The following is an 11,310-nucleotide window of genomic DNA, read 5'->3' on the forward strand; positions in this document are numbered from 1 at the left end:
GGCCTCTCATGCTTCACCCTCATGCCTCCCCTTTTGCTGTCATTGTGGGGCACATGGCTGCAACACAGGCTCCTCTACTGCTCAGCCTGCACTGACACCTAACATCTCATTGATGTCTTAGCTGCCAGTGCTCTTTTTAAAAGCAGCACTAAGCATGATTCAACTTCATATGAAAAAATTTTAGTGATCATTAATACTACATGGGCTACCTTTGTGGACCAAACTGGACCTGTAAAGTAACTGCATGAGCTGCAAGAAATAACCATCCGACTGTTCAAGCCTGACCAAAACACCCCCATATACCTGTCATTAAACCACCAACATAAAATGTATATAGCTTACTGAATTTTAAAAGCACTGGTTAAGCAATTACATGTAGACATGAAATTTGTTTCATGAGCATCCAGTGAATTTTCGCAGCAGGACAAATGTTGCTCGATTTGGATGGTGACCTTTTTTCCTGTTTCTTGTTTTCCTTTCTTTTTTATAATCTGTGTTTCTTGAATAAAAATTTACAGATGCAAGTGAATGCTGGTGCCACATCTTATTGGTGCTGCTATAGCCAGTATAGACAAGTATCAACTTGCTAAACATTCTACACTGGTGAATGAATATATGTGCATGCTACCCCGCATTTCACATTTCATAAGACAGAAAATTTAGGTTCTTTCACCTTTCCACTGTCTGTCAGGGAACAAACACCCTGTACTGGTCGTGGTTCTGCTGCAGGCGGTCCAGCAGGCACGGCTGGAAAGTCTACTTCAGCAGATGCCATCAGAGATGTCTCCTTTCCTTGTAAAGCTGGCATGTCTGCACGCAATGACGGCAAAACACAAGCTTGATATTTACCTAGTAGTGATTAAAACACAATTCAGACTAGTGCAGTAGGAGCAACATTTCATACAATTTATGCTGAAATCAATACCCTCAGCCTCGAAGCATATCAAATAAATAGATTATTCTTTTGTTATGCAGACATGAGATATGGAATCAATTTTACCCATATTTATGGCAAGACAGCTAGCTACCACTAGTGCTTGCGTTTAATATGCAACAAAGAAAACCAAAATGCAGTTATTTCTGGCGGTCAACTTCATCATCCTGCGTATGCCCAAACCAGGTTAAAAGCACTACCCACTGACCTCTAATTTAGTACTGGGCCAGCTACAGCCATCCTATAGTCCACAGATTTCCTTATCTCGTCAGCAATGTTTACCTTTCTTTTTTGGAATCTATTTCATTAGTAGTAATGGACCATTCATCACCTGTCCTCCACACCATAAGTACTGCTCATTTCTTCATGATGTAAACCAGAACATCACAGTCGTGCTTGTTCCCCTGACTCGCACTACTCTCTTTTTGTCCCTTAACGTTACACGCACTGCGCTGTCCTTAGGTTAATTTGAAGCTTTCTCAACATGGCTGCTGCCTGTACCGATGAATTTCCCATTACATCATCAATAATGATTTAAAAACAACATTCTCGTATGCTTTCTTTGGTTTCAATGACTGTTGGCTATCTTCCTATTTATGTTATAACGAGCTCCTCATTTCTGTACCCTTCCCTGTTCTTTCTGTCATTAGGTTATCTTTGCAGCTTGAAAAACGGGTTATAAACTTGCTGCGAACTGAAAAAAATGCGCACGGTGGTAGGTTAAGGACTCCGCAACAATGTCACTGACAATTATAGATAGTGGACATGGTTTATTGGTTTACTGGGGTTTACTAGGGGCCCAAGGCAACTCAGGCTATGAGAGATGCCGTAGTGAAGGGCTCCGGAAATTTCGACCACCTGGGGCTCTTTAACGTGCACTGACATCGCACAGTACCCGGGCCTCTGGCATTTCACCTGCATTGAAATTCGATCGCCGCGGCCGGGATCGAACCCACGTCTTTCGGGCCAGCAGCCGAGCGCCGTAGCCACTGAGCCACCGCAGCGGGGCACAGATAGTAGACATGATTCCGGAGTGCTGCAGATGACTTTCCATACCTGCCTCAGCTGATAAGCACGCACTGTGCACTTCAGATGAAGGCAGCGTGGACCCTTCCAGTGACAGGGTGGGGTGGCACTGCTGTGGTACTGGTGTAACCGCCCTTGGAGGGATGTCTTCAGCGGCATTCTCAATGAGTGCAAAACTAGCCTCATTGCTCACTTCAGCAGCTGTCGACAAAAACGTTTGCAGTTTTAGACTTCCCGTTTAGCAAGTTCATTTTTTCTTGTTTCATCATACTTTCTCATCTTTTTGTTTTTGGTCTTTTTAGGTAATTTATCTAAGCTCCACTAAGAACATAAACATATGTAGCTAAAGTTCACATTTCCACTGTGATGCAGACGTTAGGATCATCAAAGACATGGAGTTAGTGCAAAACTGCATTTCTACAACCAATGAAAACTGTTGAATTTTGCATAAACATGCAAAAGTTTTGACAATTGCTTTCCCAAAAAGAAGTTTCTTTTATAAAGCACTGGTGTATTTTTGAGACACTGGAGCTTACGAGAAAAAAGTAATAACTTACAGGCTGTAGCAAGTGGTATCTAGATTAAGAAGTAGGCATACTGCCGTGCAGGACTAACCTGGAGCTGAGAGGCATTTCAGGAGCTGCTCCTGCAGCTTTATGTTGAGCTGCCGCAGCTTGGCATTTTCTCTCTTGAGGGCTTCCAGCTCCTCTTTGAGTGCATTGTTTTCTGCGAGTGCCACAACGTCCTCATTGGCACTCCTTTTGGCAGCCATCCTCAACTGTTTCACCTTTCTTTTTGACTAGAATTGAAGCAGAGGCATAACCAATATAAATGCAGCAAATGTGTATCATGCACAAGTCATCGTGCACTTCGCATATAATCAGCACACTCGCATTTGTTTGACCACTGCAAGGAGACTCGCCCACTTGCCACAAGTACATTAGGCATTTCCTCATCCATAACACGGTACTGTTGGCCACAAACGTTTGCAGGATCTGCGATGCGTGGCGGGGCGAAGCAAAACTACATTGCTGCGTGATATGCCATAACAGAGCATAGTATCCAGACTCAAGTGAACCTCAACACCACGCTCTGTGATGGCAGATGGCACAGCAATGCAGTTTCGCGGATCCTGCAAACTTTTGCGCTTGACAGTTCATGCTCCCGATACATGTCAGGAATAATAGCAATGCCAGAAGGAGTGCATATGACTGTATATATGACTGCATTAAGCCTCAGAATCTGCAGGTCTACAAATGGCAACAAGTTCCTGTCCAGAGGTTCCCTTGTAAAGATTCAGCAGTGCTTCGATGTGACTGTGAAGCTGGCATAGTCAATGTCAAGTCCTTCACGACTCTGAGCTAAAGCTGCTTCTTACTTGGTCGCTCTTTACAACAGCAACTTAAAGGGTCCAAACAGCTGTATCATACAATTCTTTGCATATGCATTTCCAAGTATAGATGCATGAACTAAACAAATACCAGAAAAATGCACTACATCACTCATATAGGCTTTTCCTACAACTGCACGCTCTGTTTACCACGGTTGTGATTATACACACGCCCGCATGGCAACATGCTGCTTGCTCTAAGACTTGCATATGTTTCAATAATTTAACACTAGCCAACATTTCCATAAAAAAGAGTAAACATATTCAGAATGACCACGAAGATAGCAAGGGCCCAGCAGTGGCATCAATGAAAATTGCATATACCTGGGTTGCACCAAAGTCATAGCTGTTGCCATGTTTGAGATTAGATGCATGCCAGAAACCTGCAAATTTTTCTAATCCATTTTTCATTACCTGCCCCAATCTGCATTGCAGAAGCTCTCCCTTAGACTCTATATTGTGGCACCCATGACATCGCATGAAACCCATGTATACATACTACCAACAAGACAATTCCTGTACGGAACATGCAGTTTCCAACACGCACATTTTCTGGTGGCCCCTGCCGCTTCAGCTTTGCACGCTGCGCCTTGTCTATGATGAATGAGTCCATTTCTTCTTTGGACTCTGAAATAAATTTCAATGAACACTTGTTTCTCGTAGTAACGACCAGGCCACACAACACTCATGCTGATACATCTCAGTGCTCACACTCGTATGCTTGTGTTTTCCCCAAGTGTCCAGTGTCCACATAATTACACTCGCATGCTGCAGTGTTTTTCTCAAGCATCCACATAATTAATGTTCAGCCTAGTGGTGCTGATGAGCTAACATTTTTAAAAGCACAGAAAAGATGAGAAGACAACATGAGTGCACGGAATGCACCATATAATAGCTGACATTGCTGTGCAGTGTATTTCATAATGCAACACCAGATGGGCAAATACTGCAAAGCTTTACAGTGTATGTAAACACACAGAATTAAAAATAAAACAGGTCTAACCATTGTGCAGTCTCCCCGAAACCACGGCAAATTAATGGGCACGGGATTTCGGTACATCGAACATCAAACATTCAGTACACTTGGAGCGCACAAGCGGTAAAAAGAAAGTGGAAGGCGAAAAACGTTCTAGAAACAACGCACACGTGTGGTTGGGCTAGTCGGTGCAAATTCTTTCTTTCTTTCTTTATTTTAACATCAGATATACAAAACGTTTGCAAAAACTGCTGGGCCAATAGCCGAAGCTAGTATAGGCCCAATGTACACATTTCGACAACATGAAAGAGAAAACAGCGTTGACAAAGGACATGAAGGCGGCGCCCTTTGTTTTGATTCGTGTGCACCGAGCAAACCCATGTGAGCAGACAGGCGGCAGATGCTTGCCGACATGTTTTGCAGCAATAGTTCACGGCACAGGGATAAAAAAAAATAAACTTGCATCAGGGTCTTCAGGACAGTTCTGCTTACCTGACATGTGCAGTATTTCAGCGTCGTAGTACCCTCCGCTGGTTTTCTGGTCGCCCTCCCAATATACAGTGTAGGTTACCCCGGCGCTAAAATCGTGCACATTGGCCGGGCGAAACCCTTTCACATGCCGAGATTTGGCAATTTTCTTCAGATTGTCCTCCAAGAACTTTACGTACACGTAATACTCCATTTGTCCGGGCAGTTACGCTACCACAACTATCATCAAAACAAACGACGGAGTTAACGGAGTACCGCGTGCGAGCCAAGGACAAACGACGGAGTTAACGGAGTACCGCGTGCGAGCCTCCTTGGTGCTCTATGCCTTGATGCGCCCACGCCGCCTAGGCTTGCTGGATGGCTCATTATTTATACTTCTAGAGGTGGCGCTGTTTAGTAAGATACGCAAAGAATTCCGTAAGACTTCTATCCGCGCACAAAACAGCGTATTACGATATGTTCGGTCTAATTTTTTCTGTGATCTTAGGTTAACAGGTACGGTAAGAGATTATTATTACCATTTCCCTTCATTATCTGGAAATGTCTAGAAAGACAGAAGCTCTTCTCACGTGCCTGTCAGCCACCAACTCCCCGTATGTCCGCTTCACGATTTCGGGTGAAAACAAACCGCCAAATAAGCTATTTAATGTATTGGACGCTTATTCGGCGATTGCTTCTTTGCCGGCTGGCGTTTCGCGATGAAAATGGAGGCAGGGCGGACTTTCGTCTCGGGCGCCCATTCCAGCTTGAAAAGCACTTTTTCGGCTGAATTTCTTGCTGAAGTGGCATTTTCTACCTGGCATTGGGAGAGGTTCGAGAAGGGGTGAACTGGAAGTGTAAATATTTCTGAAAAAATTATTCCAGATGAACATGATTTCCGGTGAATGACATTTTGTAGCTGGATATACATGTGATTCAAGTTGGAATCGAACAGTTTCCAGGTGGATGAGCAGGATTTACTGATCAATAATCCAGTTGATAACGGAATCTTAATCCCAGCAGTCCAAAGTGCCACGTCCAGCGCGAATATTGAGAATAGCGGTCGCAGAATGAGCACGTCGACCATATTGATAGGCCGCTGTGTAGGGCACTGCAAAAAATTCACTGCCAGCCTCACACCATCGAGTAATAACTATAGCAGCTAGCATTGGCTGCAATGAACCAGAATGAATTTCATATAGTTCTCGCTGTCATATTTGAAGCTATAGAAATCCCATAAAAAGGAACTGCACTCAATATGCCCCAACTCAAAATTAGGTCGAAATAATCCAGTCACTCTCAGAAGACCTTATTTGGTGAAAAAAAAAAAAGCTTTGCGTTCATTTTATACGAACAGCTAAGTGTAATAAACCGTACGTATGACAAACCCAGAAAGTCAGGTATGGATTTAAGTAGAAATTTGGCGCTCCCTAAGCCCCCCAGCTAATAAAGAAAAATTACGTAGGAAGACCATGCCGAACCCCATTTTTTCGACGAAAAATATCCAAGAAGTACACATGTCAAATGACCTTCGCCCATCCCTCCGTCCAAGATTGACCGTAAATTACAGGCCCGCAAATGGTGTATTTTTCTGTGGTCGCCTAAATTTTACTGTCTATGATATTTCTTCACTTTTACCAGTTAACAGCAACGGAAACAAAGATCTCAGTAAAGGAAGCCAAAATAAATGGTACAGGTCGCGGAAGCAAAAGGCATGAAGATCGCTGTGATGGTTAAAGGAGTATATGCATCTAACTTATGGGTGCCTGCTGTCTTGTTTGTAATGATGCGCAAGACATTGCTGTACATGGATTATTGCGTGGTGTTCTCTTACGAGCGCTAAATAATTTATAATCAAATTTCTTTCTCGTGCTATTTCGGTTTCAACAGCCTATAGCGATGGTTGTGACGCCAAAGTGTGTTTATAGCTAAAAAGACAAGAGCGGGGCCTATAGCTGGTCCTTCGTAGTGCAGATATCGTGCTTACTGAAACTGATAACTGTTCCCATTCTGTGCATGTGCTGTGTGTGTCAGTTGTCTGCACTGTGCTTATAGTTCACAGGTCACGGGAGACATGAAAAAACTGCGATATGTTGATTAGTCGTTTTGCTTCACTACAATGCAGTCTGCTTCAAGAATCGGAATGACAATGAATGTAGAAGCAGAGATTATATTGCAGTTTTTCCATGCCTCGCGCGTGACCTATAAGCCACCTTCACGGTGCACTCTTCGTTCGCCTGTTGAAACCGAAACCGAAACAGCATGACAAAACACTTTCTTGTTCGCAGATCTACAATATCTACTGCAAAAAAGAAAAACTGCGAATAACGATCATTTAGACTTGTATTAATGAAAAAAAAGTATTGTTTTGAGAGTACAGTGGTGCAAAGCGGCGGCGTGGGCAATAGACCTTGGCGTGGTGGTTACGTAACTGTGGAGGCCGATACCGCGCGTGCTCTCTTTCGTGCCCCGCTCGTGCCTCGTTTGTAGTTATTGTTAGCTGCATAGCTGCAGTACTCGGATCGAAGGCTTTCTTTTACCAGCAGGCTGTGCACTTTATCGCAGCATGCCTCCTAAAAAACGGTACCTTGCTTATTTTGAGCCCGGTACGTCGTCAGCGAAAGTTCCGCGGCAAACCGTGTGGAGCCAGCGGCAAAGGGAACCGTCGAATGAAGTTTCAGAGGTGAGCCGTTGTGCATGGCACGTTTCCAAGGGCGCCCGCTACCCCCTAATTTCTCCCTCTACTCCTTGGGCCGTACCATGGCCGTACCTTGGGCTTCTACGAGAAAAAAAAAATCAATGAACAGAGGCAAGTAAGCCTGTTTACAGCGTGTCCTGGGGCCCGCACCGAAGCGAGGCGAGTGCATATTTGAGGGATGGGGCCGGATTAAAGAGGCAGGGGTGAATTGGTGAGGTCCGTTTGCGAAGTGAATACAAACAATGGAAAAATCGTCTGCCAGCTACTTCCGGTTCCAAATTTCTCCCACGCACTGCCTTCTGCATAGCTATTGTCCTGCATTCGTGCATCGTTTATTTGCTAATCTATTTGTGCTGCGACATTGCGTATTGCACAGCATCACCGTAAGATCAGCGCGTGCTGTGTATGAACGCGTCTAAGCGCATAAAATGACTATTACGAAAGGTATTAGTGTTTTCTCGTGGTTATAATATTGCCAGCGTAGACTGGCTGTTCTGCGTATGCACGGCAGTCGGCTGTGTGTCCGATGGAACTAGTTTAACGTGTTGGTCGTTATATATTCGTTTTTTTTATTTTTTTTTGCTGCATCACGAAGGCAACGAAGGCTGAGCTTGCACAGTTTAGTAAATGATAGATGTAGCTGCCTCGAAGCGTGTAAAAGCTGCTAGCAGACTATCCCTACATGCAGCCGTGCCTGCACGTCTCAACACATCGCACTGCATACGCATAGAAAGCATCCGACCGTTTACGTTATTTTGGTTGTACTTCATGCGAAAACACGCTGCGAAGCAGAACAGAGTCGACGTCTGGTTGGTCTCGCGATGATGCAATACAATCAGCGGTGTTGCAGTGGAAATAAATTAGTATATGAAGCGAATTCACACAGCGGCTGCCGTGAAGCAAGCAAGCAGGGGTAGAAATTTGGAACGTGAAGTAGCTGTAGCAGACGACTTTCCCATGAGCCTCTGCGCTGACTCTGGAAACGCACCTCACCTGTTGAAGGGGGGCAATCTATCCCCCTCCACAAGCCTGAAATTTTGCGTAGGAAAACTTTGCGTACCCCATTTTTCCGAAGAAAAAAAATCTCCCAGCAGTATACAGTTCAAATGGTTTGCCCCCCCCCCCCCCCCCACACACACACGCACACACTGATGTACTGCCCTTTGCCCCAGAATTTTCGTGTAGGTGTTGAGGTGTTCAGAGGCAATTCTTGCATTCAAGCGAAGCCACATAGATATGTGCACTTAGACTTGCTGTGGTGGCTAAGTGGTTAGGTGCTTGGCAGCTGAGCCCGAAAATGCATGTTTGGTTTCTTGTGGGCCCTTTTTGATAGTTTAATGTTAGCTGCCTTTGAACCATGCAAATGCGGTATTATGAGAAAATGTATTATTTTATTTGCCTATGTTTCCTGCCCACTCAGTTGTGCTAATGCTTGTTCTATGCATGGGCTTATGCCGCTGTTGAGCAACTCTATTTTAAAAACTATTAGCGTCTCTTGTTGTTGTCTGCCTTGTCGGACTTGTGAAATCATGCTCAACGAACCTGACAATGCTGAACTGTAAGGCGACTTGCCGTACTTTCACTCTTGGTCCTACTTTTTGACACTTTCCCATATAACATTTAAAGGAGTATAGAGACCAAATTTTGGTTGGCTATGTTTTCTTGTTTGTAACGGTGCGTTAGACATTACTATACATGGAAGACCATGAGGTATTTGGCTACAGCTGCCAAATAATTAATGATCAAATTTCATCTCACCTGATTCGGCTTCTGTTCCAAAAGCAGAGCGATGGCTACGATGTCAGTTCAGTATAGGTCACATGAGGCATGAAGACAGCTGCAGTATAATCGCTGCTGCTTCGTTGATTGTGATTCTGCTGCTGTGGTGGCTCAGTGTTTATGGTTCTCGACTGTTGACCTAAAAAGCGGGGGTTCAGTCCCAGCCACTATGATCACATTTTAGTGGAGGCGAAATGCTAGAGTCTCATGTGTTGCGCGATGTCAGTACACATTCAAGAACCCCAGGTGAGTGAAACTATCTGGAGCCCTCCACTATGGCATCCCTCGTAGCCGGGGTCGCTTTAGGACACCACAACTCCCATGAACCATGCACCAAACCCATTGCCATTCCAGCTCTTGCAGCAAGCTGTCTTTAGCATCACAGTGAATTAAAATTACGAAGCAGTGATTATGTTGCACTTTTTATTTGTGTCTCATGTGACTTATATTGACCTTTCACGTCGTAGCCATTACTTGACTGTTGAAGCTTGAACAGGTGAGATACGAAATTCGATTATAAATTATTTAGTGATTGTAGGTTGATGTCACATGATGGTCCACGTATACTAATCTCTTATGGTTCATTATAAAGAAAATACATACAACCTGTGATGAAAATATTAAAATGTGGAGGGAATCGGAATGATGTTCATGCAGAATGATACCAACTCGGGGTATACATGAACAGGTTGCAGTCATTCACTTGAATACTGATGTTTTTTCTTCTGTTGCTGATGATGCCTTTCCAATGTTTTTTGTAGCAAACTGAAGATGAGGTGCATGACAACGCCTCTACAAGTCATCCCAATTTGGATGATGAGCCTTCAAGCCAGCATCTTGATGACAGCATTTCTGATGCACAATTGCCAAGGCTTGATGAGGACACCGATGGGCTTGACAACCATCTGCTAGAGGACCCCGACGAAGACTTGTCGGAATTTATAAGAGTGAACTCTGAGTCGAGACTTCCACACCAGAACACTACCCACCTGCAGGCGATGCTGCTTGTATTAACATTTGTTGTTGCTGCTGGCCTTCCTTGGACACAAGTGGACAGCTTGTTGAAGCTGTTGAATGCGTTGCTTGGCCAGAGCGTCTTCCCATCGACAAAATATGGTTTCAGGAAGTTATGGGATTTGCACAAATCAAGGATGGTGGAAGTCCATACATACTGCCCAACGTGTGAGTGCCTGACATCAAGCTGCGGCCAAGATTTCCAGCGCTGCGCGAATTGTGCAGCCACGACGACTATGGCACAGCTGGTGAAAAAAGGAAGCTTTTTCATAACTGTCGACCTCAAGCGTCAGCTACAGTGTCTCTTAAAGAAGTTTGGGGATATAGTTGGCGCAAACCTCCAGAAACTGACAGCTGAATCTCATCAGGGAGCTTATAAGGTTATCACAGATGGCCAACTGTACAGAAAAGTCCGCCATGAAAGGAACATGAATTGGAGTGACCTCACTGTTACCGCTAACAGCGATGGATCGCCAGTATTTAAGTCAAGCAAAGGGTCAGTCTGGCCAATTCAAGTAGCGCTTAATGAGCTCCCTCTTCCCTACCGTTGGAAGAACATCCTCATCGGCGCCATTTGGTTTGCCAAAGGTCACCCACCTACTCACCTCTACTTGAAGACATTTGTCGAGAAATTCCGCGCTATGGGCAACTTCACATGGTCATTTGCTGGCAAAGTTGTGCAGTCAACAGTGAATGTGTTGTGCTTTTGTGTTGACTCGCCAGCTCGCGCTTCACTGCTGAATGCTAAGCAGTACAACGGATACTATGGCTGTTCTTGGTGCCTTCAAAAAGGAACGCTTGTTGATGGTAAGAATTGTTTCAGTCATATTACAAGCTTTGCCTCTTCTGCTTTCTGCACACTGTACAGCTCTATAATTTTGTTGCTTAAATGCATTCACATGCAACAAGTTTGAATAGGTAAAACCGTAGCGCAAAGAGACAAGAACACAGAAAGACAGACAACACACGGCACTGTGTGTTGTAGCGCCGTGTGTTCTCTGTCTTTCTGTGTTCTTGTTTCTGCG

The 11,310-nt window shown here is 44.4% G+C and overlaps 1 protein-coding gene and 1 pseudogene across 1 annotated transcript; one reads left to right on the forward strand and one right to left on the reverse strand.

The window, feature by feature from the left end:
• Positions 1–774: 774 nt before the first annotated feature.
• On the reverse strand, positions 775–5,008 carry LOC149369518 (uncharacterized). The gene is made up of 3 exons (XM_089575797.1): positions 4,819–5,008; positions 3,898–3,977; positions 775–810 (listed from the first exon to the last, which is right to left on the reverse strand). Exons 1-3 carry the CDS (start codon positions 5,006–5,008, stop codon positions 775–777), a joined length of 306 nt encoding a protein of 101 aa, XP_089431923.1.
• Positions 5,009–7,360: 2,352 nt separating this feature from the next.
• Positions 7,361–10,717, forward strand: LOC149369519 (uncharacterized; annotated as a pseudogene).
• Positions 10,718–11,310: the final 593 nt, after the last annotated feature.

The sequence above is a fragment of the Amblyomma mixtum genome, chromosome 1, assembly GCF_055824585.1.
Source record: "Amblyomma mixtum isolate Tamu chromosome 1, ASM5582458v1, whole genome shotgun sequence".
NCBI classification, from domain to species: Eukaryota; Metazoa; Arthropoda; class Arachnida; order Ixodida; family Ixodidae; genus Amblyomma; species Amblyomma mixtum.

What these genes read in the sequence shown, in the direction of transcription:
- LOC149369518 (XM_089575797.1), bottom strand. Translation starts at nt 5,008, where the DNA reads ATGGAGTATTACGTGTACGTAAAGTTCTTGGAGGACAATCTGAAGAAA. An exon ending in TGAAATACTGCACATGTCAG is followed by an intron (nt 3,978 to 4,818) that starts GTAAGCAGAACT and finishes AATTTATTTCAG; the next exon opens with AGTCCAAAGAAGAAATGGAC. An exon ending in GGCAGGGGCCACCAGAAAAT is followed by an intron (nt 811 to 3,897) that starts GTGCGTGTTGGA and finishes CATTGCGTGCAG; the next exon opens with ACATGCCAGCTTTACAAGGA.